The 25,849-nt window shown below is 51.2% G+C and overlaps 2 protein-coding genes across 8 annotated transcripts; one reads left to right on the top strand and one right to left on the bottom strand.

Annotated features, from left to right (window-relative positions):
• Positions 1-404: 404 nt before the first annotated feature.
• Positions 405-22,877, bottom strand: LGI4 (leucine rich repeat LGI family member 4). 4 transcript variants are annotated; one of them, XM_043992811.1, is made up of 10 exons: positions 22,763-22,877; positions 13,559-13,710; positions 9,222-9,293; positions 8,924-8,995; positions 8,464-8,535; positions 8,132-8,203; positions 7,238-7,407; positions 4,811-4,975; positions 4,123-4,634; positions 405-1,660 (listed from the first exon to the last, which is right to left on the bottom strand). In XM_043992811.1, the coding sequence occupies exons 2-10, from the start codon at positions 13,669-13,671 to the stop codon at positions 1,346-1,348; spliced, it is 1,563 nt and encodes a 520-aa protein (XP_043848746.1). In that variant the 5' UTR covers positions 13,672-13,710; positions 22,763-22,877; the 3' UTR covers positions 405-1,345. The 4 variants fall into 4 exon arrangements, with proteins under 4 accessions (XP_043848746.1, XP_043848744.1, XP_043848745.1 ...); XM_043992809.1 differs by lacking the exons at positions 13,559-13,710; positions 22,763-22,877 and adding an exon at positions 9,628-10,231; XM_043992810.1 differs by lacking the exons at positions 13,559-13,710; positions 22,763-22,877 and adding an exon at positions 9,628-10,231 and having other exon boundaries at positions 8,930-8,995.
• FXYD1 (FXYD domain containing ion transport regulator 1) lies at positions 9,235-24,634 on the top strand. 4 transcript variants are annotated; one of them, XM_043992818.1, is made up of 9 exons: positions 9,235-9,260; positions 18,837-18,927; positions 21,580-21,644; positions 22,398-22,430; positions 22,561-22,635; positions 22,881-22,917; positions 24,046-24,095; positions 24,337-24,389; positions 24,548-24,634. In XM_043992818.1, exons 3-8 carry the CDS (start codon positions 21,584-21,586, stop codon positions 24,357-24,359), a joined length of 279 nt encoding a protein of 92 aa, XP_043848753.1. In that variant the 5' UTR covers positions 9,235-9,260; positions 18,837-18,927; positions 21,580-21,583; the 3' UTR covers positions 24,360-24,389; positions 24,548-24,634. The 4 variants fall into 4 exon arrangements, with proteins under 4 accessions (XP_043848753.1, XP_043848752.1, XP_043848750.1 ...); XM_043992817.1 differs by lacking the exon at positions 9,235-9,260 and adding an exon at positions 18,176-18,193; XM_043992815.1 differs by lacking the exons at positions 9,235-9,260; positions 18,837-18,927 and adding an exon at positions 19,298-19,431.
• The last annotated feature ends 1,215 nt before the right edge of the window (positions 24,635-25,849 follow it).

The following is a 25,849-nucleotide window of genomic DNA, read 5'->3' as shown; positions in this document are numbered from 1 at the left end:
CTCCCCTATACACAACCCCCCATCCCACACATAAACCTCCGATACCGCTCTCATCCCTTCCCATACAGCAACTCCCACACAAAACATCTCCCATCCCATGTAGCAGCTCCTCCCTTTCCTCCCTCACTTCATACCCAGCACCCTCCTCCCCTCACCATTACACACTCAACACCCTCTTCCCCTTCACTCACCCTCACTCCATTTCCCTGATCCCAACCATCCCCGCATACACAATCCCTCTTCCCCTGCATGTACACATGTCCCACTCCCCAGGATAAACGTGCCCCCTACCCCATCACCCCTTATCCACACACAGCACCCCTCTTCCTTCTCCCCTCTGACTCATAAGCCATGAGTGCCCCTCCCAGCAAAAACCCCTTCTCTGCCCAGCCCCAGAACCCCCAAACATCAGTCATCTCTCCACTCAAGTCCAAGGAACATTTCCGGGACTCTGCCCCAAGCCCTTCTCTTCTGCCCCGCACATATAAAAATAACCACTCAGGTTCCTGTGCTTTAAGATTAACAAAGCACTTTCCTCACAACACCCCTGTGAGGTAGGAGCATGAGTGGGATCATCCTCACTTTACAGATCTGGAAACTGAGGCACGGAGTGATTAAATGTTGTGCCCAGAATCACACAGTTTAGTGTCGGGAATAGGATTCAAACCCAGCTCTCCTGCTTCAAGTCCAGAGGTGGCCACACTGGTCTATCACTGCCATTTCTCTGGCTCCTGGTGTCCCCACCCAGTTGCCACCATGTCAGGGGCAGATTCCAGCTGTTGGGGATGCTCAGGTCTCCGAAATGTCGTTTCTCAGGAGGTCAAGTCCCCCTCAGTGGCCAGCAGGGTCAGGGGCAATGTCTGGGTCAGGGGCTCGGGATCTGAGATTGTTCGGTGAGATGGTCCCAATCCTTAGAGATTATCCAGGCCAACTTTCTGCCACTATCTACCCATTTTCCAGATGAAGAAACAGGCTGTATATTAACAGCAAAGAGTGGAACTTGACTCCTTCGAACAGTGTTTTCCTTTATGCCACACTAACTCCTCCAAGGGATATCTCCTCAGCCACATCCTCCCCCAACTTTCAAAGATTCACCTGATGCTAGAACTAGGGGGGTTCTTAATGGCCACCTGGTCCGCCCTCCTTGTTTTTTCCAAGAAAGGAAACTTGGGTCAAAATAAGAGAAGGGACTCGTTCAGTAAATTAGCTGTGGCAGAGCGACCCTCGGCCTCCTGACTTCCCCACACCAGGCTCTTTCCTTGTCGAGGAGGGGCCTGTCGGTCACAAGAGTTTCCCAGCCCTGCTGGACACATGGGAGGAGAAGGGGCCCTCCGTCCCAGCCTGTTCAGGCACTGAGGTCGTGGATGAGATGCTGGTAGACCTGGGTGGGGCCCTTGAAGTTGGCGGTGAAGAGGAACCTTCGGCCAGCCACAGAAACCAAGGAGAAGGCCCGGGGAGCAGAGGGCACCGGGGGCCCCAGCTCCTGCAGCAGCTTCAGAAGCCCCGCCTCTCTCTCATACTGGAATACCAGGCTATAGGTGAAGTCGCTACCTAGCAGGGCTAGCTGGTCCCCAGCAATGATCAATGGCTGGAAGATGAGGGAGCCACGGGATGGCAGCGCCTGAAGCAGACGGAACATAGACCCATCCCAGCGCATCACCTGTGGAGATGGAGTTCAGAGTTGGGGGGCAGCAGCCTAGAGACACCCCCACACCTTAGGGCTCTAGGGGAGGGTTGGGGGGGCGGGATTTATGGCATTCAAAGGTTGTGGGGAAGGTTCTAACCAATCCCGCTCGCCTCTGCTTAGAATCATTCTCCTTCCTTCAAGACTCAGCTCATGTGTCACCTTGTGGAAGGCCTTTCCTGCTTCCCCCCAGCTAACAATCCTTTCCTTCTAAGCTTACTTGTATTAACCCCCTACGGATCTTGCATATACCTATGTATGTATGTGTTGGATGTAAGCTCTTTGAGGGCAGGGAGCAGTTTCACTCATTCTTTATATTCACAGAGATGAGCATGGTGCTTGGCACATAGTCAGTGCTTCATAAAGAAGCTGCTTTGGAACATCTAGGTGGCACAGTGGATAGAGCACCAGTGCTGGAGTCAACTCCTGAGTTCAAATCCTGCCTCAGACACTTGACACTTACTAGCTGTATGTCCCTGGACAAGTCACTTAACCCTGATTGCCCAGGAAAATAAACAAATTCATAACCAAGGAAGCAAGCAAACAAATAAATAAATAAATTGGGGAGCATATGGGCGGCTAGGTGGCGCAGTGGATAGAGCACCGGCCCTGGAGTCAGGAGTACCTGAGTTCAAGTCCGGCCTCAGACACTTAACACTTACTAGCTGTGTGACCCTGGGCAAGTCACTTAACCCCAATTGCCTCACTTAAAAAAAAAAAAGAAATATAAAGACAAAACAAAAATACAGTCCTTGAGGAGTTTATATTTCCCTGGGCCAAGTCTCGTCCATCTTTCCTTTGAAAGTCTCTCCCTCTGTCCTAGCTCAGGCCATCATCCCCTCTTGTCTGGATTTTTTTTTTTTTTTGAGACAGTTGGGTTTAAGTGACTTGCCCAGGGTCATGCAGCTAGTAAGTGTCAAATCTGAACTCAAGTCCTCTTGACTCCAGGGTTGGTGCTCTAGCAACCTAGCTTTCTCTCTTGTCTGAATTATTCTAACAGCCTTTCAACTGGTCTCCCTGCCTCCATTCTCTCTTCATTGCCTCTCTGGGCATCTTCCTGACCCAATCGCTGCTTTACTCAAGAACTTAGGATAATCATAGGGGAAAATAGGAATTACTATCTCCCCATTTTATAGATGAATCCACTGATTCTCCTTCCAAAAGGGTTAAAGGACCAAAACCTTATTAGAAATAGAGCCGAGAGGTCTGGCCTCCTCATGTTGCAGAAGGGGACAGTGAGGACTAGGAGGTGAGATGTCCTGTCCAAAGTCACCCTGGCAGTAAGTGGGACCCTTGGGAGTACAGCCTGCATAGGCCGTGCTCTCTGCTACACGACCTTGTCTCAGTTATGGGGTGGAGGCCAAGCTCCGTAGCTGGGAAGCCTCCTCCATCTGCCCCTGACTTCCTTTCCAACTCTTTCTCCTAACAGATTCCCTTCTTCCGTCCAATCTGGTCTCTTCCCATCCCCCAAACCTGTTCCTCCTCCCAAGCCTTTGCTTATGCTATTGAGAACTTGGAACTCCCCTCTGCCCATATCAGGGCCTGCCTCACATCCTGAGCGCCCCTCCCTGGAGCCCCAAGGCCCCTTTCTTTCCTCTGGCTTATGGTGAGGTCTTAGATCATTTCCTTGTGCTTTGCATGCAGAAGTCCGGCCTCCCCAGCAAGACCAAGCTTCCAGAGATCAGGGATGGCTGATCCTCCCCAGGCTCCCATTGTGAACATTGCACCCCTCCCCCAGCTCCACCGAGCAAAGGGCAGGCCCTCAACGATGGCCTAAACTTGAGCCTATCTTGCTCCCACCTCCCCACCCCCTCTCCACAACCTTCCATTCATCCAGTTGTCCTTTCTTCCCTTGAGGTCATCACCGATCCCTGCAGACTTCAGTTTCTCCCAACTCTAAGCCATTTTTTACACCCATATCAAGCTGATTTTCCCAAAGCATAAGTCCAACATCCCTCTGTCCACACTGTGGTCCAGCCAATCTGGCCTTCCTTTCTGGTATTCTTTTTTTTTTTTTTTTTTTTTGGTGAGGCAATTGGGGTTAAGTGACTTGCCCAGGGCCACACAGCTAGTAAGTGTTAAGTGTCTGAGGCTGGATTTGAACTCAGGTCCTCCTGACTCCAGGGCCGGTGCTCTATCCACTGCACCACCTAGCTGCCCCCCTGGTATTCTTTAAACCCTTCATATCCCACCTCCAGTCTTTTAAACTGACCCTGCTTCCTCATATCTGTGCCTCAGTTTCCTTTAAGGTTCAGTTATGCCTACAACTACAAAAAGGCACTAGGAGTTGTGGGCATAGCTGAAGCTTAAAGGAAACTGAGGCACAGATACGAGGAAGCAGGGTCACACAGCGGGGAAGTGTCCCAGCCCGGATTGGAGAGCCAGGTCCCAGGCCCGCGGGAGCCTCCCACCCCGGGGCCCTCGGCTCGGGTCCTCACCATGGAGTCGCCCAGGTAGCGGGTGAGGCACACCAGCACGTCTCCGCCCACCTGGAAGTGGCGGGTGGCATAGACGTCCTCGGCCTCGGGCACGTCGGTGCGCCGTGAGAAGCGGCCGTGCTGCCAGCGGTAGAGCACCGGCCTCTGCGACGCCGAGGCCAGCAGCAGGTGCGGCTCCCCGGCCAGCTCCAGGGGCTCGGCGTCCGTGTCTCGGTGCCACGCGTGCAGGCTCTGGCGCGTGTAGAAGCCGTGGCCCGGCCCGTCGCGGCACAGCAGAGTGGTGCGGCCGGCCTTGGACACCTCGGCCACCACGAAGCACGGCTCCCCGTCCAGCCACAGCAGCTCCGCGTCATTGGGCTTCAGCAGCAGCTCCGGGGCCAGGGCCTGGGACGGCGACAGACGCAGCCCCCGGCTCGGGCGGGACCACAGCTGGGATCCCCCCCACAGCCGGGCCACCAGCACGAAGAGCCGCGAGCCTAGCACCAGGGGCTTACAGGCCACCACCGACGGCGCTGGCAGGAGGGGAGGGGAGGAGGGCACGTCAGGGGGGCACCTGGGGCTGGGGACAAGCGGCAGGGCCACGTCTGCGAAGGCGGACAGAATCTGGGGCGTGGAGGGAGGGAGGGAGGGGGCGGCAGAGGAAAAGGCTAGCGTGGGGAAGGGGTGGCATCGGGGATCAGGGTCTCACCCGGGATTTCTCCATCAGGTCGGAAGCGCTGCAGCATATAATCCCAGACCAGAAAGAGGCATTTGCCCGCAAAGGGCTGGGCCAGGACCACGTGCGGCTCCCCCAGGTAGGAGAAGGTTTCCACACCAAGTGCTGGTTCCCCAAGGGTCTGGAACCAGGAAAGCTCTAGTGTAGGGAAAAGGGAGAAGGAGTCAATTTAGGCACCATTTCAGAAAAACCTGGGAAGATTTACATGAACAGATGCAAAATGAAATGAGCAGAACCAGGAGACCGTTGCACACAGTAACAGTCATATTGAACAAACTGCGAATGGCTTAGCTATTCTCAGCAGTACAGTCACCCAAGACAGTTCCAAAGGATTCATGATGAAAAATGCTATTTAGGGGGCAGCTATATGGCACAGTGCATAAAGCACCGGCCCTGGATTCAGGAGGACCTGAGTTCAAATCCGGCCTCAGACACTTGACACTTACTGGCTGTGTGATACTGGGCAAGTCACTTAACTCTCATTTCCAGAAAGGAAGGAAGGAAGGAAGGAAGGAAGAAAAAGAAAAAAATTCTATCTACCTCCAGAGAGAGAACTAATGAATGCTGAGTGCAGACTGAGGCAGGCTCTTTTTACTTTATTATTCTTGGGTTTGGGGATCTGCATTTTCTTTTGTAACATGGCTAATATGAAAATGTTCCACTCTGGGGCGGCTAGGTGGCGCAGTGGATAAAGCACCGGCCCTGGATTCAGGAGTACCTGAGTTCAAATCCGGCCAGAGACACTTGACACTTACTAGCTGTGTGACCCTGGGCAAGTCACTTAACACCCATTGCCCTGCAAAAAAAAAAAAAAAAAAAAAAGAAAAAAAAAAAAAGAAAATGTTCCACTCTGCATTGCACATGTATAATCTACATAAAGTTGCTTGCCTTCTCAAAGAGGGGGGAGAAAATATGAAACTCAAAATCTAAAAAAAAATGTTAAAAATTTTCGTTTACATGTAATTGAGAAAAAATAAAATAAAAATTAAATATTGAAAAAAAATTTTGCTCAAGCACCTGTAAACCTCAGCCTCTGCTGCTTAGCCTCACTGGACATTTGCATACTGCTAGTCAAACAAACTGGCCTCCTCATTCCCGATACTCCATCTCCCACCACAATGCCTTTGCATTGGCTGTACCCCCAAGCCTGGAAGGTACTCCCTTCTTATCTCTGCCTCACAGGCTCCTTCTTCTCTTCCTAGGAGATAGGGCTCAAGTACCATCTTCTGCATGATGTCCTTCCTTCCTAACCACAAGGACCCAGCTGTCTTGTATTAATGACACAACTGACAAAAACATATGCATACATTATACATAATGTTACAATACATGATACCCATATGAATATATTTAATAACTCTAAATTTACCCCTCATCTATTTTATATGTTCGTGTCTCTCCCATGAGCATGTAAACTTGTTGTGAGTTGGGATTGTTTCATTCAAGTAAGCATTTAATGGGTTCACCAAATAACCACTCTGACCTGGTCCCTTCAAGGATGCTGAGATCTAACCCCGTGGCCTGTGGGTCTTTCAGAAACTCAGTGTCCTGTCCTTTGACCTCTATACTCCTCCCATATCTCAGCCATATCTCCCCTTCCCCTCCAGTCCCCCCATAGAGTGTAATCTTCTTGTGGGCAGAGTTTTTGTTGTTTAGTTTTTTTTTCATAGCAAAAGCAGAGTGCTTGAAACTTTGGTCTAGGGACCTCATCCTCAGGAAATTCCATCCATCATTGCAGATGGCATCTATTTGAGTTGCTTAGGGCATAAGTGATTTGCCCAGGGTCACACAGCCAGTATGCAGCAGAAATGAAATTTGAACTCAGCTCTTCCTGCCCCCAGGATTGGTTTTTTTAGCCCATGTGCCATGATAGCACCCCCTTTGTCATTGTTCAGTTGTGTCTGACTCTTCTTGACCCCACAGACCATAGCTTACCAATATTGTCCATGGGGTTTTCTTGGCAAAGATACCAGAGTGGTTTGCCATTTCCTTCTCTGGTAGATTAAGGCAAACAGAGGTGAAGTGACTTGCCCAGGGTCACACAGCTAGTGAGTGTCTGAGGGCTGATTTGAACTCAGGTCTCCCTGACTCTAGGCCCCAGCTCTCTATCCACTGGGCCACCCAATTGCCTCAGCACTCCCCTAGGGATCAATCACCAAGCATTTATTAAGGGTTCACTAGGTGCCAGGCACTGCGCTAAGAGCTCAGGATGCACACACACAAAGAGGAAAAAAAGGGAAATGCCTCTGCATTCAAGGCCCTTCTATTCTTTGTACAATGTGTACATTAACAGGTGTATATATTAGGCACTTAATAAATGCCTGTTGGATGAACATGCCCTGTTCCTTCCTTCCTTCCTGGTCTCTGACACTGGACCTTTCACTCCCTGGAAAGCCATACCGACAGTCCGGCAGTGGAAGGCATCGGGATCCAGATGTTGGAGCTGCCTGTCGGCTAAGGGAGTGGGCCCTGCACAGGATCCAGCTCCCACACTGGCATTCACTCGGGGCAGCCACAGGACCAGCCACAGCAGGCGGCAGTCACAGAGGAATGGGTTTCCCCGGAGATCCCTGGGAGCAAAAATGAGAGTCTTCCATCTTTCCCATTCCCCTAAGCCCCAGGGGGATGGATTCCACCCCTGCTGATCTGTGACTTCTGATTAGGTTCATAAAATCTAGAACTAGAAGAGACTTTGGAGACATTGATCCAATGAGGAGTAAAAAGTGGGGCAGGGTTCGAATCCATAACCTAAGACCGGGAATCTAGCCTGGGTGGTATGCCTAGCTATGTGCTCAAACTGGACCCCTCTGGCCTGTGTCCGAAACCCTTCTCTCTTTCAGAATCACAGGATTTCCAGTGGGAAAGGACTTCAGATCATAATTATTTCAAGATGGACCATGTCCCTGACAAGTGGTCTTTCAGCTTTTCCTTAAAGCTCCCCCAGTGGTGGTTGAACCCGCTACTTCAAGGCAGCCCATAATAGGGTCATAGATGCAGAGTTCTGAAGGACCTTGGAGCCAGCTAATCCTGTGGTTTAAGTGATTTATCCAAGGTCACAAAGGCAGTAAGTGGAAAAGGCAGGATTTGAACCCAGGTCCTTTGACTCCCAAGTCAATACTCTTGCCGTCGCCTCTTCTTTGTGGACTGTTCTCTCTCTTCCTTTCATTCACTCAGCTTCTCTACCCTGTGCCCAGCTTTCCCTCCCCATTCCTGGGAGTTGGGGGACACATGGGAAGAGCCCCCTTCCTGCTCCCACACAAACCTATTCCTACCCTCCCCTTCCCTGTGGCTCACACGTGACTCAGGGTCTCCAGGCCTCGGAACAGGAACTTGGGTAGTGTCTGTAAATGGTTATTGGCCAAACTCCTGGGATGCAGAGAAGTAAGTAAGGGGTATGGGGGACACACATCTCACACCACTTCCTCCCCACAAGGTCTTGGGGAGTAGGGCATAGGGCAGGGGCTGGTAAGACCCAAAAGACCCAAAGGGGACCCTGGGGTGGGATTAGAGTGGTTGGGGAAATTACTGCAAGGAGGGGAATTTCCATGTCACACACTAGGACATCTCAGGTCATTGCTGGGGGAGAGGAGATGGCATTGGGAAGAAGGGGTCACTGGGATACTCACAGGTGTGTGAGGGATCTCAGCCCCCGGAGGGCATTCTTGGAGATGAAGCTGATGTGATTGTCCTCAATGAACCTGGGGGAGGAGAGGGGGCCCCAGGGGTAACCCCAGCCTCAGGGACCCATCAGCAGACCCCCGGAAGCCTCCTCCCATGAGGCAGGTGGGGCCAGAGACCGCCTTCCTGTTTCGAAGTTGGGGTGACTAGAGCATAGAAAAGCAAGTTGTCTGGCCTGGGGTCACATGGAGAGTCAGTGGTGACCTGGGGACACAGACCCAGATCTCCCACAGTGTCCCACTCCACCTCCTCAGTGTGCAAGGTAAGGCGGTCTGGGGAAGAATAATGGGAAGATCACCTCCCAGTTCTGCGTTCTGTCCCTGAGCACATGCAGCCTTCCAACCTCAGCTCCATGCCTTTCCTCCCCCAAGTAACCCTAGGTCCCCCCATCCCATAGTCCCCACTCACAGATACCGGAGATAGGAGAGGCCAGCAAAAGCGTCATCTCCAATCACAGAGAAGGTGTTGGCTGTGAAGAGACTGCGAAGGAATTTGGGGTTGGGGTCCCAGGAAGGAGAAGAGGGCCCTGTGCTCCTCCTCCTCCTCCCCCCTCCCACTCCAATCTGATAGACCCCAGCTCCCCCTCCCACACACACTTTGGCCCTTCTCCAAAGACACATTAATAGCCCCCACCACTCCCCTCCTTTCCTTCCCATTTTCCCAACACGCCTGGTTTCTGTCTGTCCCAGAGTCCAAGACAGCTTACAGAAGGTGCAGGGAGGGGATCTCCAGGAAGCTGCCAGAGGTAAGTCGAGTCACTTCAGATCTTACCAAAGACCTAAGGGGATGGGGAGGTAGCCTGGATCAGCCCTTGGGCCAATGGAACTTCAAACCTCCCAGCTCTTCCGGAAGGACCCAAGCATCCAAGCCCACTCAAAGATCAGGTCCCGCACCTGCCCTACACCCTCCCTCAAAGTGATCTAGCTCCCATTCTCCTTCTTCCACAGATCCTGGGGTCCTTGCTTACACCCCCTCACCCCCAGCCCCAGACTTCTATCTCTGGGACTTGGATCCCAGCTGCTGTCCTCCCCCTCAGGCATCCAAGTATCCAGCCCACCCCCCACCCCCAGGGCCACACCCCCAACTGGGCCATTGGCTTTAGGCAGACTCACAGGGACAGCAGGGTAGGGGGGAAGCCTTCAGGCACTCGGGGGGAGCCGTTGCACAGGGCACTATCTTTGGTACAGGAACAACTTGGGGGGCACTTCCCCTTGTGTGGTTCCCAGGCTGTCCCTGCCGCCCCTAACAGCAGCAGGAGCAGCATCTGCCTGGCTAATTCCAGCCCCCCCATGGTGTCTCAACAACCCTGGGCTGGTGGCCCAGGCCGGTCCAGGCCTCTCTGGCTGCCGCTTCCTTTAATCCCAGGCCTGTCTGGCAGGCCCCCTAAAGCAGCCCAGCCTTGGGGCTCCGCTTTCCCCTTATCCTCTCCCTTGCCCTCTGCCCACCTTTGCTCCTGCCTCCCGATCCTAGCCTCTGCCCTTGTGTGCTGCCGGCCTCCGTCTCCCTCCCTGCCCACTCCAGCCCTGTCTCCCTCCCAGTCTCTGTCTCTGCCCGCTGTTCTCTGCCTCAGTCCCTCTCTCTGCCTCCCTTGCCTCTGCCTCGCTTGTGCCTTTGCCTGGCTCCCTCTGTCTCTGGGCCCTGTCTCTTACTTGCTCCCTCCTCCAGCCCCTTTCTCCCTGGGGGTTGGGAAAGGGACTCGTATCAGGCAGGAGTTGGGCGGGGGGGTGGAGGATGTTGGAGGGTGGAAGTCTGGAGGGGGAGGGTCAGAGAGACCATTAGGAAAGATGCCGCCTCCAGGGAGGGGATAGGATGAACCCCAGACCTCCCCCCCTTCCAGCAGGAAGAAAAAGAGGCCTGACCTAAGGGGGGACCGGCAGGAGGCCTGGAGGGGTGGGGGCTGGGTGGGGGGGTGGGAGCAGAGAACCAGATGCTTGGTTCTCAGAAAGAAGTATCTGTGTGTGTGTGTGTGTGTGTGTGTGTGTGTGTGTGTTGGTGGGAAGAGGGGAGGAGGGTAAGAAGGGAGGGGAGGAGCAGGCACAACTGGGGCAGAGACACGGTCCCTGAAGGGGGATGAGGCCCACAGACTGACCCCTGGACCCCCGAGCACCCCTCTAGGTAAAGTTTCTGAAAGTGCTTTGTACTCGACTAGAAGGGACCCTTGAGATAAATGTCATTCCTTCCTCAGCTCTAACTTCTAGACAGAAGCCATCCTTCTGCCCTCCCAGTGCAGGGAGGGGCACAGTGTGGGCTGGTGGGGAGGGACTTGGGAAGCCCTGGAGTTTTTCAGGATGGGGCCAGACCCAGCTAGAAATGCAGCTCCAACTTGCCCTCTGCTGGACAGTGCTGGGACTGAGCTTTCTTCCCCTGACCCTTCAGAGAAAGAAAAAAAGAAAAAAGAGCTCATTTGAGGCGGAGCACTGAGCCCAATCCTGAAGAAATGATTCAGCTCCTGGCCTAAAGTGGGGAGACATTGACCCTACCCTGTGGGAGCCCCGGACACTTACTAGCTGTGTGACCCTGGGCAAGTCACTTAACCATTGTCTACCTCAGTTTCCTCTTCAGTAAAATAGCAGTAGCAAGAGGGGTCACACATGTGAGAATAAAATGAGGGAATGTTTGTAAAGTTCTTTGCAGGCCTTAAAGAATTATGCAAATGTGAGTTATTATTGTTATTAACATAAGCCCTCCCGCTCCTCTGTTATACTGAGCATCATAGATTTAGAGCTGGGACAGACTTTAGAAGCCATTTGGTTCAACCTCTTCTTTATACAAATGAGGAAACTGAGGCTTACAGGGGGCAGCCAGCTGGCACAGTGGATAAAGCACTTGCCCTGGATTCAAGAGGACTTGAGTTCAAATCTGGCCTCAGACACTTGACACTATCTGTCTGACCCTGGGCAAGTCACTTAACCCTCATTGCCCCTAAAAAAAAAAAAAAAAAAAGAGGAGCAGCTAGGTGGTGCAGTGGATAGAGCACCGGCCCTGGAATCAGGAGTACCTGAGTTCAAATCCAGCCTCAGACACTTGACACTTACTAACTGTGTGACCCTGGGCAAGTCACTTAACCCTCATTGCCCCTAAAAAAAAAAAAAAAAAAAAGAGGAGCAGCTAGGTGGTGCAGTGGATAGAGCACCGGCCCTGGAGTCAGGAGTACCTGAGTTCAAATCCAGCCTCAGACACTTGACACTTACTAACTGTGTGACCCTGGGCAAGTCACTTAACCCTCATTGCCCTGCAAAAAAAAAAGAGAGAGAGAGAAAGGAAGGAAGAAAGGAAGGAAGAAAGGAAGAAAGAAAGAAAGAAAGAAAGAAAGAAAGAAAGAAAGAAAGAAAGAAAGAAAGAAAGAAAGAAAGAAAGAGAGAAAGAAAGAAAGGGGCAGAGACTTGTCTAGGGTAACCCAGGCAGTCAGTGACTGAAGCAAAATTTGAACCCAGGTCCTTCTGACTCCAAGGCCAGCACTCTGTCCATTATTCCAAAGTGCCCATTCCTTGCACCTACCCCATAGGGGGTGGGGGAGTGTCAAGTGCTGTTATACTTATTTTAAGTTTATTAGATATATCTTCTTTCTGAGAATGAAGTGAATAGCAAACTGTCCTAGGTGTTGAGAAGACCTGGGTTCAAGTCCTGCTCTGATACAGCTTGACTGTATGGCCCTGCACAAGTCACTGTAGCACAGAAGGCCCCAGACAACTACCTTGCCAGATGAGCTGCTGATCAGCTACTCCAGAGTCTTGGAGAGAGCTCTGGGCTAGGAGTCAGGAAGAGCTAGGTTCAAATCCCACCTCAGACAAATCACCAGCACTCTGTGCTTACATTTCCTCATCTGTAAAATGAAGGGGTTGGACTCAATTGCTTCTAAGGTCCCAATTCTAAATCTGTGCTCTTAGGATCTGAGATATGGGTTTTTGTTGTTGTTGTTGTTGTTTGTTTGTTTGTTTTGTGGGGCAATGAGGGTTAAGTGACTTGCCCAGGGTCACACAGCTAATCAGTGTCAAGTGTCTGAGGTCGAATTTGAACTCAGGTCCTCCTGAATCCAGGGCCGGTGCTTTATCCACTGCCCCCTGAAGTTGAGATATGTATTAGTAGAAAGAGTTCCCACAGAGTTTCATACACAGATTAAATCTTGGATTTGGACTCCCACCTTTCAAAATTATGGAGGAAACAGACTAAGGAATGAAATGATATTCCTTGAGTCACAAGCTCTGACTCCCTATTTAGGGAAAACTGGATACTCCACAGGCCCAAGGAACAGCTTGAAATATAAAGGCATAATATCGTGAAAAGAGAATGTGGTTGTGGATTCAAATCCTCCTTCGACCACTCACTACCAGTATAGTTCAAGACAAGTCATATTATTTCTTTGGGCATCATTTTCTACATCTGTAAAATGAAGAAGCTGGTTCAGATTCATGATAAGCTCTACAATTTTATGAATAGAGAGGCTTAAAGACCGTTTGAATTGGAAAAGACATTCCCGATATAACCAATCAAACATTTATTAAGTGTTTACCAGTGCCCAGCACTGTGCTAAATGCTGGGGATACAAAGAAAGGCAAAACTACAAGGGGCGGGGAGAGATTGAGAGAGAGAGAGAGAGAGAGAGAGAGAGAGAGAGAGAGAGAGAGAGAGAGAGAGAAGAAGAAGAAGAAGAAGAAGAAGAAGAAGAAGAAGAAGAAGAAGAAGAAGAAGAAGGAGGAGGAGGAGGAGGAGGAAGAAGAAGAAGAGGAAGAGAAAGATTGATAGGAGAGAGAGGAAGAGGAAGAAGGGAAGAAGAGGAAGAGGGAGAGAAAGATAGATTGACAAGAGAGAGAGAGATAGATTGACAGGAGAGGAAGAAGAAGAGGAAGAAAAGGGGCAGCTAGGTGGCACTGTGGATAAAGCACCCGACCTGGATTCAGGAAGATCTGAGTTCAAATCCGGCCTCAGACACTTGACACTTACTAGCTGTGTGACCCTGGGCAAGTCACTTAACCCCAACTGCCTCAACAAAAAAAAAAGAGGAAGAAGAAAAGGAAGAGGGAGAGAAAGAGGATACAAAGTAACCTTGAGAAACTCCTAGCACATGGAAAGACCAGGAGAAGTCTCCTACAGGAGCCACTCTTCAGCCAAGTGTTGAAGGAAGCCAGGTGTTCCACAGGTGGAGATGAGCAGAGCATTCTAGGCAGAGGTCACAAGGGTGTGAATGGGGGTGCTGGCTGTGGAAGTGGAGAGAAAGGAACAAATCGAGATGGTATGGAGTTAGAAATAACAAGGCATTGGATATGTGCGGCGAGGGAGAATGAGGAGGTGAGGGATAACTAACCTAAGTTGCAAGCCCTGGTGATTGGAAGGATTGCGGTTGGTCCTGGGGGCATGGGGAGATAACCGGGAGATATCGGCTCTGAGATTCATCTAGTACATCCAGTTGGAGATAATGTGGGACTGGGGCTCAGCTGAGAGGCGAAGGTTGGATAAACAGACCAAAGGATCAGCCAAGAGATGATACTTGTATCTAGATGACTCCGTGAGAATACCAAGTGAGATGGCACAGTGGAAAAAGAGCAGCCAGGATAGAGCTTTGAGGAATCACCATCACTGTTGGGCATGGATGAAGAGCCAACAGAAGAGAGGGAGGGAGGGGTCACACATTCAGAAGGAGGGAGCTGTACGGGGGAGGGGGGGCGGGGCTGGGAGGCGGGAAGGAAATCAGAGAAGAGAGTGTATGTATGGAAGAAGGTGATCGACGGTGCCAAAGGCTGCAGAAGGAAGGAGGAGGAAGCTTGAAAAAAAGGCCGTTGGATTTGTCCAGAAGATCGTTGGTAGCTCTGGAGGGAAGGGTTTGGGTGGAATGATGAGGTCAGAAGCTAGGTTGCCCAGGTTACAGCAGACTGAGGCGAGGAAATGGAGGCACGGATTGTAAATGGCTTTTGGGGGGGCGTTTAGCTAGGATATTGAGTGTCAGCTAGCAGAGATGGCTGCATTTAGGGAGACTTTAGAAAAGATGAGGAGGCATCTAGGTGGCACAGTGGATAAAGTGCTGGACCTGGACTCAGGAGGACCTGAGTTCAAATCCGGCCTCAGACACTTGACACTTACTAGCTGTGTGACCCTAGGCAAGTCACTTAACCCCAATTGCCTCACCAAAAAAAAAAAATCTGGTCTCAGAAACTTATTAGCTTTATGGCCTTGGGCAAGTCACTTAATCTATTTGTCTCAGTTTCCTCATCTGTAAAATGGGAATAATAGTAGCACTTACCTCCCAGGATTATTGTGAGGTTCAAATGAGAAAACTGTAAAATACTCAGCACAGTGCCTGGCACATAGTAAACACTATATAATTGACAGCTACTATTATTTTTTTATGTGAAATGCTTTTGTTTATCCTTCATCCTTTTGGGGGGGAAGGGTCATGGGGGTTAAGTGACTTGCTTTATCCACTGTACCACCTAGCTGCCCCTCATCCTTCATTCTTTTTTTTCTTTCTTTTTTTTTTTTTTGTGAGGCAATTGGGGTTAAGTGACTTGCCCAGGGTCACACAGCTAGTAAGTGTTAAGTGTCTGAGGCCAGATTTGAACTCAGGTACTCCTGACTCCAGGGCCGGTGCTCTACATCCTTCATTCTTGAAGAAGACTTGCATGTGAATTGAATCTAAGTGAGGCAGAGCTGTGCAGAGTCATTTGTCCTCCAGAGTCTTCCAAATCCAGTGGCAAAACAAATGTCAAGATAATTGGGGACGGCCCAGGAAGCAGTGGGTGACCTTGGCCTTTCTAAATGAAAATCTTTCCCAGTTCTCAGTTTGTCTGAGGCCACACCCATTCAGTGACCAAGGAAGAAGATAGAAGTGAGAGCTCTTAAAGAATAGCTTCGATGGGGAGAAGGGGATGCAGCAGCTACAAGGGTGGTGGAAGGAGTCATATGGGAGGACAGGTACCGTCATGAGTGGGGTAGAAAATGAAGGAGGGAACAGTAAGAATGGTTGCCTTGCTTCAGTGAAGACCCCTCCCCTTGAGATTAGATAGCATAAATTTATAGTGGCCCCAGTTAGCAGGTGTTTTTTAAGGTCATAATTTCTCAAACTTTTTTGTATCAGGACCCATTACATTCTTTAAAATTATTGAAGTTGGGGCAGCTAGGTGGCGCAGTGGATAAAGCACCGGCCCTGAATTCAAATCCGGCCTCAAACACTTGACACATACTAGCTGTGTGACCCTGGGCAAGTCACTTAACTCTCATTGCCCCCCCCCAAATTATTTAGGTCTACTCCCCATCAAGCACTTTGTTTATGTGAGTTATACCCATAGATATAAAAAGTTTTGGCTTTCGGGACCCCCTGAAAGGACCTAAGGAACTCCTAGGGTCACAGGACCACACTTTGAGAGCCACTATGTTAGATCGCCTACTTTAAACAGCTCATTTTAGTCAATAAGTTAGTCAACAACCATTTGTTAAGTATTTACTGTGTGTCAAGCACTGGGCTGAGTGCCTGAGGTACAAATACAAGTTTGTTTTTTTTTTAAAGGCAACCCTGGGGCAGCCAGGTGGCCACAGTGGATAAAGCACCAGTCCTGGATTCAGAAGGACCCGAGTTCAAATCTGGCCTCAGACACTTGACACTTACTAGCTGTGTGACCTTGGGCAAGTCACTTAACCCCCATTGCCCTGCAAAAAAAATAAAATAATAAAATAATAAGTTAAAAAGGAGTTGAAAGACTGAGGGTTGGGAGGACGGTAAACTGAGGCATGGTAGTGAACTAAGGAATGAAGGGCGGCTGTTCTGGGTCCCTTTCCACAATGGAGGTGGGGGGAGGAACTTGCCAATGAAAAGGGTCACTGGGGAGGGGTAGAAGTCAGCCCGGGCATGGGGGTGACGTCCACCATTTTACAAAGACCCACATAAGGAAAGTGACTTGAAAGTGCCAGGATGGATGTAGAGAGTGTTGGAATGAAGACTCCTGCCTCCTCTTCTCCCACAAACAAGTTGCTTCACTTCCTAGCCTCAATCTTCTCCTATCTAGAACGCAGTTACTAACGCTTGCACAACTCACCAGCTCGTCACGGGGCTCTAAAACAAACACAAATTGGAGTCAGCCCTTGGGTGGTTGCTAGGGTTCCCAGAGGGAATTATAATGGTGGAGTGGGAATAAGAACAAGTTTCCCACCAATGTTTGTTGTTCTTGTTGTTTATTCTGTCCCATTTGGGGTTTTCTTGGCAGAGATACCGAACTGGTCTGCCATTTCGTTGTCCAGCTCATTTTACTTTTTTTTTTGTTTTTGGTGGGGCAATGAGGGTTAAATGACTTGCCCAGGGTCACACAGCTAGTAAGTATCAAATGTCTGAGTCTGGATTTGAACTCAGATCCTCCGGAATCTAGGGCCACTGCTTTATCCACTATGCCACCTAGCTGCCCCCCAGCTCACTTTACAGATGAGGAAATTGAGGCAAACAGGGTGAAGTGACTTACTCGGGGTCATACAGCTAGGAAGTATTTGAGGCTGAATTTGAACTAAGGAAGATGAGTCCAGGCCTGGCACTCTATCCACTGTACCACCTGGCTGCCTTCCTACCAATGAGAGCCTGTAAAGAATGTAAAAGAATGGGGCAGCTAGGTGGCACAGTAGATAAAACACTGGTCCTGGATTCAAGAGAACCTGAATCCAAATCTAGCTTCAGACACTCGACACTAGCTGTGTGACCCTGGGCAAGTCACTTAACCCTCATTGCCCCACAAAAAGAAAGAAAGAAAGGAAGGAAGGAAGGAAGGAAGGAAGGAAGGAAGGAAGGAAGGAAGGAAGGAAGGAAGGAAGGAAGGAAGAACGGAAGAGAGAGAGAGAGAGAGAGAGAGAGAGAGAGAAAGAGAGAGAGAGAGAAAGAAAGAAAGAAAGAAAGAAAGAAAGAAAGAAAGAAAGAAAGAAAGAAAGAAAGAAAGAAAGAAAGAAAGAAAGAAAGAAAGAAAGAAAGAAAGAAAGAAAGAAGAATGTAAAGGGAAGGGCTTGAGGAGGGAGTTGCCTTTCTCTAGAAGTCTTTAGTTACCGTAGGGATGATCCCTGGTTTCTGATGTGGTAGGTGGGATTCCTAACACCTCCTTTAGTCCTATCCAGCTCAGAGATTCTTTGTTGACCGCCAGGAACAGCTAGAGTCCATTAGGCCAAAGTCATGAGATCTTGGGACCTGGGGATCAAACCTTAGAGACCAGCCCACACCGATGGTCTCATGTTGCAGAAAAGGAAACTGAGGTCCAGAGAATTCTAGGCTCTGTGTTCAGAGTTGCCTCGGTCATAAGTGGCAGACCTTGGATCTGAGTTAGGGTTCAAACCAGATCTTTGGATTCCTCCAAATGCTATGCTGTTGACCCTACACCATGACAGTCTCTTGAATGTGTGATGGTAATGAGGTGGGATTGGCCCAGGAAGGCTCCCTAGAAGGTGGAGGGGGGTGGAGGCTCCAGCCAGGGTTTGAATGGTGGGAAGAGACCCATGGATCAGAGAGCAGCATCCAGGTGGCCATGTCCCAGGCTCAGAGCTTGTCTCCTCTCTCCTGGGCTGTTCAAACATTAGAATGATCATTAACCAGGGTTGGTCAGTGACCCTAGGAGTGACCTGAGACAGAAAGGTATGAGGGGTCCTGGCCCAAAGCTGAGACCAAATGGGATCATGCCCAGCCCCATCTGCAGTCCAACATCCACATGTGAAGGCAACAGGGTGGGTGCCCCAGGACGGGGTGGGGGACCTATCCTGTTTCCCCTGGGGAAGAAGCAAAAGCCTCACCCCAAACCAAGTTACCCCAGGAAGGCCAACCCTAAAAGCTGGGCATGCAGGCAAAGGAGGTCACAGGACAGTGGGCTGGGCTGTGAGACCAAGACAAGTGAAGCATTCTGGAGCCAGACCTGGGGGTGAGCTGTCAGAGAGAGAGACAGAGACAGAGACAGAGACAGAGACAGAGACAGAGAGACAGAGACTCAGAGACAGAGAGAGACAGAAACAGAGACAGAGGCAGAGAGAGAGACAGAGAGAAAGACAGACAGAGAGAGAGAGAGAGAGAGAGAGAGAGAGAGTGCTGCTAACTTATAGGTGGTACAGTGCCAGGTCTGCAGTCATTAAGCCTGAGTTCAAGTCCTACCTCAGACACTTACTAGCTGTGCGACCCTGGGCCAGTCCCTTAACCTCTGTCTGCCTCAATGTTATCAACTGTAAAATGGGGAAAATGATAGCACTTACCTCCCAGGGTATTTCAGAGGCTCAAATGAGATAATCATTGTAAAGTGCTTAGCCTGGCACAGTTAGCACTATAGAAATGTTAACTGTTGTGGTGGTGGTTATGCCCCCTTCATTCACTTGTTCCCAGGTCTGCATGTGTCTGAATGTGCTTCTGAAGGAGTCTTCCTGTTTCTGAGTGGTTATAATAAGAAGGTGAAGAACTGAGACACCTAGACCAGGTAAATTCCTGCTCTGAGGTCAGCACAGACACAGAGAGCATGGGCCGCAGCCTCGGGGCTGGGGGAGGCTCACAGTGACTGCTTTCCATGACCCTCATCAGTCTGAGGCAGCTGGGTGGCCCAGTGGATAGAGCCCCAGGATCTGGAGTCAGAAGACTCACCTTCCTCAATTAAAATCTGACCTCAGACATTTCCTAGCTGTGTGACCCTGGGCAAGTCACTTCACTCTGTTGCCCTCAGTTTCCTCATCTATAAGATGAACTGGGGAAGGACATGGCGAACCACTCCAGGATCTCTGCCAAGAAAACCCCAAATAGGGTCATGAAGAGTCAGACGGGGCTGAAGAACAAGGGAGTGACAACAGAGGTCTGCAGCATCATATGTGGGATAAAGTAGACCTCCCCTAACTGGGTGGGGGACAGTGTCAAAGCCTGGAGGAGGGATGGAGGCCCAGGCGCAGCCACCACCTCTGCTCTCTCAATCCCAGCAGCCTTTTGGGAAGAGGGAAGGGGATTTGCAATAGCGGCTAGAACATTCGGAGAGGTTTCCCTGGGAGAGGCCTAGGGAGGGGGGGCCGGACTAGCCATATCAGCCTAGGGGTGTTGTCACAGGGCCAGAAACTTCAGCTTGGTCTCCACCAGACCCCAGAGTACCCTTTGCTGTCCCACAGCTATGTGGGTGCCTGCCAGCAGCCTGTTTCACCCTTGTTTGTGAGGAGAGAGTTAAGCTAACGGGCCCTGGGCTCGCTCTGGCCGGGGGCCTTGCCCCCCCCCAGTCCCCCGCCCCTTGGCCTCCCTCCAGCCTGGGCTCCAGTTACAGTGCCTGGGGAGGAGAAGAGAGGAGAAGGGAGGGGAGGAAGAGGAGGAGGAGGGGGGCGGTGCATCCAGGCCCAGGGGGTCCTCAGCAGAGCCTTCTGGACCCCTGAGCACAGACAGCCTAGGATCGAGTACCGGTCTCTTTGGGGTGAGCTTTCCCCCAAGCCCCCGAGATCCCCACCCCTGCCAGGACTTGCCCTTTCCCCTGGCTCTCCCTCCGGTTTGGGGGGAGGGGGTTCCTATTTTGGGAGCAGAGAGTAGAGAATGTCCCGGGCCAGTATGGGAGTGTGTGAAGGAGTGTGAAGGCAGTGGGACGATGGGGGTGGGGTGGGGTGGGGTGGGGGGCTTCTGTGGGTCCCTGGAGGGAAAGAGAATATACAGCTGTTATGGTGCTCTGAGGGCTGGGGAGGAACAGAGGGATGTGTGTGTGTGTCTGCGTCTGCCAGGGTCTTGGGCTGGACCTCAGCTATGGAGGAGAGTAGAGAGCTTAGAGGCACCCCCTCCCCAACACACTCCACCCCCCCGCCCTGGAATGTTGGGCAAGGACGTGATCAAGGGTTACTGAGTCTCTGTGGGGCTTCCCGGTGCATCTGGGGCAGGGCTATTGTGCTGGAGTGATAGTGTGTGTGTGTGTGTGTGTGTGTGTGTGTGTGTGTGTGTGTGAGAGAGAGAGAGAGAGAGAGAGAGAGAGAGAGAGAGAGAGAGAGAAACAGTGTGTGTGTGTGTGACAGTGTATATGTGTCCATATATGTATAAGTGTGTTATGTATGTGAGAGTGTGTGTGTGTATGAGTGTGTGTGTGTCCCACTCCCTTACTGCTGGACACAGCTAGGTTCCTCTACCCCCAAAACTGCTCAGTCTGGCTCTTCTGGATGGAGTTGGGGACAGAGTTCTGTAGGCCCACTCGTTCCAGGTGTAGCTAGGGCTGTTGTCTGTTTGTCTGATTGTTCTAGAAATTCCCTGAGAGTTTGTTTTTGTCAACAGTGACACCCCTTGGCAAAGTACAGCTGTGTTTCAGGAGTGGGGGTGGGGGTGGGGGTGGGGGGGAGGAGTGTGTGCTGGAGCTGACTAGGCCCCCCCCCCTCGTCAGTCATTGCATTTCCCTCCCTAAGTGTGGTTGGGTGTCCCTCTATGAGTTAAAGGGAAAGAATGGGTGCAGTTGTCATGGCTACAGAGGGAGGCACATTCCTCTGGGGTGATGCTAGAGATATTTAAAACCCTGAGTCCCAGGCCCAAGGGTCAGGCAAGGGTTAGGCAGGATGCCAGGGACGTTACAGTGACACAGAATGGATTATTGAGTGTGTGACCTTGTGTGTGTGTATGTCCCATGGTCTTTTTATCCCATGGAGATTTGTGTGTCCCTTCGGGGTGACACTGCACCTCCGGAATTCCTTAGGTTGTTGTAACATACACACACACACACACACACACACACACACACACACACACACACACACCCCCTGAGGCTGGACCTCCAAGATGTTGGGCTTTGGATCCCCTTCTCCTCCTCTATCTTGGGGAGCTGCAGGTTCCCATGTGGGTATGAGGCTGTGTCCCCCCTTAACTCTGACTCCCGGATGTCTGCCCTGTATTGCTCTGTGTTGTTTCCGTGGCTCTCTGTTCTGGCTCTTAATTCTACCCCCAGGAGGGCTCCCTCTGTATCTCGGGGCGACCAATGGTCCAGATGGCTCTGGCTGGATTAGGTCCTAGGCCCTTCTTAGACTTAACCCTTTGGGATCTGGCCCAGAACTGGTAGTGGGGGGAGTATGTTAGAAAAATGTAGAGAGAAGGGGGCACCTCCTGCAGGGGACCTGACTCGTCCACTCTATGCCAACAGAACAATGGAGCCCCTCACCCAGCTCCTGCTCGTCTGCATAGCGCTGATCTCAACAGCCAAGGCTGGTAAGTCTAGTGTGGGGGAGAAGAGAGAGGGTGGCCTTGGGTGGGGTGGGGGTTTGGGGGCAGGCAGCAGTACAACTTCTAACCAAACTCCCAACCTCAACTGCCACGGTGCTAGGCACATTGACCAGTGTGTGTGTGTGTGTGTGTGTGTGTGTGTGTGTGTGTGTATATATATATATATGCATAAGTGCTTCCAAACACTTGAGCTATCTGCACACCCAGACTCTCCAAAGAAGCCAGCCTCCCCCAGGGTGAGAACCCCTTTTAACATCAGGTCACACCAAGCTTAACAGGGACAGTGAGTGAATGTAGGGTAAAATAATAACCACGTGGGTATCCCAGGCAGAAGCAAGGCTGCACCATCCATCAGAAGCATCAACAGCTCGTTTCTAGAACACACCAGTCTGGTGAGGTCACCAGGGCAGGGATTATTAGCCTCGGTTTATTAAAAGGGAAACTGAGGCCCAGAGAAGAGCTAGCTCCTGCTTAGCTTTTCATAGTGATTGGCAGACCCTGGATTAGGACTCAGGCCTCTTGGCTCCCATCAATTTTTTTTTTTCTCTCCACTGAAACAGGAAGGGACACAGGGCCCCATCCTCCAAACTATAAATGGAAAGTTTGGTGCTCAGAAAGGTCCAGTTTCCTGCCTATGGGGATACAGGTAGTTATAGGCTAGAGCTCTCATCTCTGGAAAAGGATGCCTTTAACATCCCCTAATCCATCTCCTAACCCCAAATCTTTGTATCTTTCCAGAAGCTCCAAAGGAAAGAGACCCATTCACATATGGTGAGATTAAATTCCCTTGTGTATGAGTGCATGGCTATTTTGGTGCCTGTCCCCAGCCCATATCCTGGGAGGGGGGTGTTTCTCTTTCTCCCCCTGACTTCTCCCCCTTCATTTTCTTCCCCTTTCTCAGACTACCAGTCCCTGAGGATTGGAGGGCTAGTTTTTGCTGGCATCCTCTTCATCCTTGGCATCCTCATTATCCTCAGTAAGTCTTCCTCAAAAACCAGGGTACGAGTGAGGGAGGGGGGACCTGAGGAGGGGAAGCATTTGGAAGAATGATCTCACACATATCTGTGGGGGCATTTGCCCTGTATGGACACTCCTCTGGGTACCTGTTGTCTCTGGGATAGAATCTAAACTCTGTGAAGGCAGGCACTGCTTTCCATCTTCATCGCCAAGCACATGGTAGGCACTTCATGCAAACTGATTGACTGACTGATTGATTTCCAGGCCGGAAATGTCGCTGCAAATTCAACCAACAGCAAAAGTGAGTGATGTGCTCTGTACCTTCCCTTTGCTACACCATTCCCTCGACTGCCCCTTTGTCTCCACACCCACCTTTGTCTCCACAAAGTGTTTCATCTTCATCGCTCTCTCCATTTATTGTTGACCTTTCCACCATCTATATGTCTAACTTTGTCTCTGACCTTTTATCTTCTTCCACCTCTTGATTATTTCTCTCCCTCTCTCCCTCCCTCCTTCCCTCTCTCTCTCTCTCTGTCTTTCACTAGTTTCCATTTTCACTCCATTCTCCATCTTCATTTCTAACTCTTTCCATCTTTTAATCTCCATCTCTCTCTACCTTGGGTTGTCTTTGTCTTTCCATTTCTCTCTTTCTCTACCTCTGTTTCTGACATGAATTTCATTTCTAATACTCGGTCTCTGACTCTTTTAAAAAATGTCTTTTTTTTATTATGAACTCAATACACATGACATTTTAAGGAAGATTGTATGTGAAACTGTGAACTTCTGTGATTTCGGGTTTTTTTTTTTTACTTTGTCATCCCGTCTCTTTCCATCTCTGCTTCTGACTCCATCTTCATTTCTCCCCTTTTCTTTGTATTTAATTGTATTGTCATCTCTAACTCTCTACTTTTGATTCTCTCTGTGTTCATTTCTATCTCCCTCCATTTATCTCTCTACCTTTGATCTCTTTCTCTGTCTATCCATTTCTATCTTGCTCCATCTCAAATTCTATTTTCATCTCTAACTCTATCTGTGACTATCTTTTCATCTTCCTCCATCATGAACACACACACTCTCTCTCTCTCACACACACACACACACACACACGCATACTTTCTGTCTCTTTTTCCTGTCTGTCTTTGTCTCTCCATTTCTATCTTGCACCATCTCCAATTCTGTCTCTCTATTTTTATCTCTATCTCTGTCTTTTCATCTTTCTCCATCCTGAACACACACACACTCCCAATCACTCTCTCTCCTCTGTTTCTCTTTCTTCTCTCTTCCCTTTCTGTTCTCCATCTCTTTCTCTTTTTCTTCTCTCACCTCTCTCTGTCTCTCTCTGTCTCTCTGTCTCTCTGTCTCTCTCTCCTCCTGTTTTCCTCCATCGCTCCCCTAACACGGTTCCTTTTGCCTTTCTCTCACCTCCCAGAACTGGGGAACCCGATGAAGAAGAGGGTACTTTCCGCAGTTCCATCCGCCGTGAGTTTGATTTGGGAACCCCTCCCCTGAGGAGCCCTACTTAGACAAGGGGGTGTGGTCACTCGGGGGAGATCCCTCCATACCTCAGAATGGCGCAGAAGAAACCCCTTCCTCAGGAAGATCCTTGGCTGGGAAAGGAGATCGGGGGAGGAGGATGGGCAGAGATGAGACCCAGGGGAGGGAAATGTCCCATATGGCCTTCCAGATGACCCCTTCCCCCATCTCCGCCTTCCCTCCCCAGGCCTCTCCAGCAGAAGGCGGTAGGAGCCTGAGATGAAGTCAGAGACTGAGCAGGTAATAAGTCGTTACCAGGGTCGGGGAGGCGCCGAGGAAGGGGGAAGAAGTGGGGATAGAAGGGTCCTGAAGACCAGGGACTGGGGTCCCCCCCGGTTTTCCTCTGCCTACAGGTCCCTCTCTGAATCTAACCCTCTCCTACCACCCCCTCTCCACAGGTTTCCCAGATATCCTGACCGCGGTCCCACTCCCACGGTGCCCCCAGCTCCTCCAAACCTGTAATAAAGGCCAGTCTTCACCGTGCAGTCAGTGTCTCTGTCCCACAGCCGGGTCCGGCCGCCTGAGTCCCTGGGAGGCTGAAGCTCCCTCTCTCCCCCCGCTAGGAGGCGCCCCCGCCCATGGGCTCCGCAGACACTTGAGGCGGGGACTTGGGCTTGTATGCGGGAGGGGGAGGGGTCGCCGAGGGGAGGCGGGGGCGGGGAGCCCGGGAAACCCGCCCCCGTCCCCCCCACAGAGCCCCCATTGGCTGCAGTGTCCGCCTCCGCCCTTTCCACCGCCCCCAACCCGGAGGTCCCTCTCCTGTCCCCCCCTTCCAAGTCTGCCCCCCCTCCCCCAGTCAGATCTGGGCTCCCTCTGCAGCTGTCGTCTCTGCCTTCCGCGCCCCCGGCCCAGCCACGATGACCCTCAAGCCCACCACACAGGGTGAGAGGGAGCGAGGCCCTGTCAAGCCCGCAACCGCAGGGGACCCCAGCCAGGAGGATGGAGGAAAGGGGGACCTGTCAGGGGCAGCAAGGGAAGTGGACTCCTGATCTAGTGGGTATGGGGGAGCAGGGAATAGGACGGAGGACCCTATTATGAGAGAGTGGAAGAGACAGGAGTCCCGTTCTATTCGGGGAGGGATGGAGGTGGGGCACCTGGGAGGGTAGGGGGATGAAGGGGGGGATGGGGGGGGTGTACAGAAGAGTCGGAGAATCAGATTTAGGAGAATGAAAGGGACCCCAGTTAGGGGCTTAGAGGGGGAAGGGAACCCAGTTTGGCACCGGGATAGAGGGTTGGCGTGGGGGACTCTGGTCTGAGGCGATGGAGAGAGCGAGGACCCTGGTCTGGTGGGTCTGGAGGGGAGAGAGAATATGGTCTCCAAAGGAGAGATGGGCAGAGAACTTATCCAGGGGCTGAGAGGGGAGCATGGCGGGGGAGGTGGGTGAAGGGGGAGATCTTCCCTGGGGAGGAAGGGAGGAAAAGGAGGATGTCACTGGCTCCGAATATCGTAAACTGGATAAATGTTTGCTGAATGAGTGAGTGACTGATCCGAGCCGTAGCTATGGCAACTAGATGGTCCAGCCCCTGGGGGAGTGCAGCGGGAAGGTGTTTTCTGTAAGGAGGGGGGGCTGTGATGTTGTAGAGGATGTATCAGTGTGCGCAAGAGTGTGATTGTTTATTGGGGGAGGGGGTGTGGGGGGAGGGGAGACAGCCAGGGCTCTCTCTCTATATGCAGGTGCAGGACCCTGGGCATGGCATCT

The sequence above is a fragment of the Dromiciops gliroides genome, chromosome 3 (genome assembly GCF_019393635.1).
Source record: "Dromiciops gliroides isolate mDroGli1 chromosome 3, mDroGli1.pri, whole genome shotgun sequence".
Classification (NCBI taxonomy): domain Eukaryota; kingdom Metazoa; phylum Chordata; class Mammalia; order Microbiotheria; family Microbiotheriidae; genus Dromiciops; species Dromiciops gliroides.
This window is presented reverse-complemented; position numbering and strand designations above follow the sequence as displayed.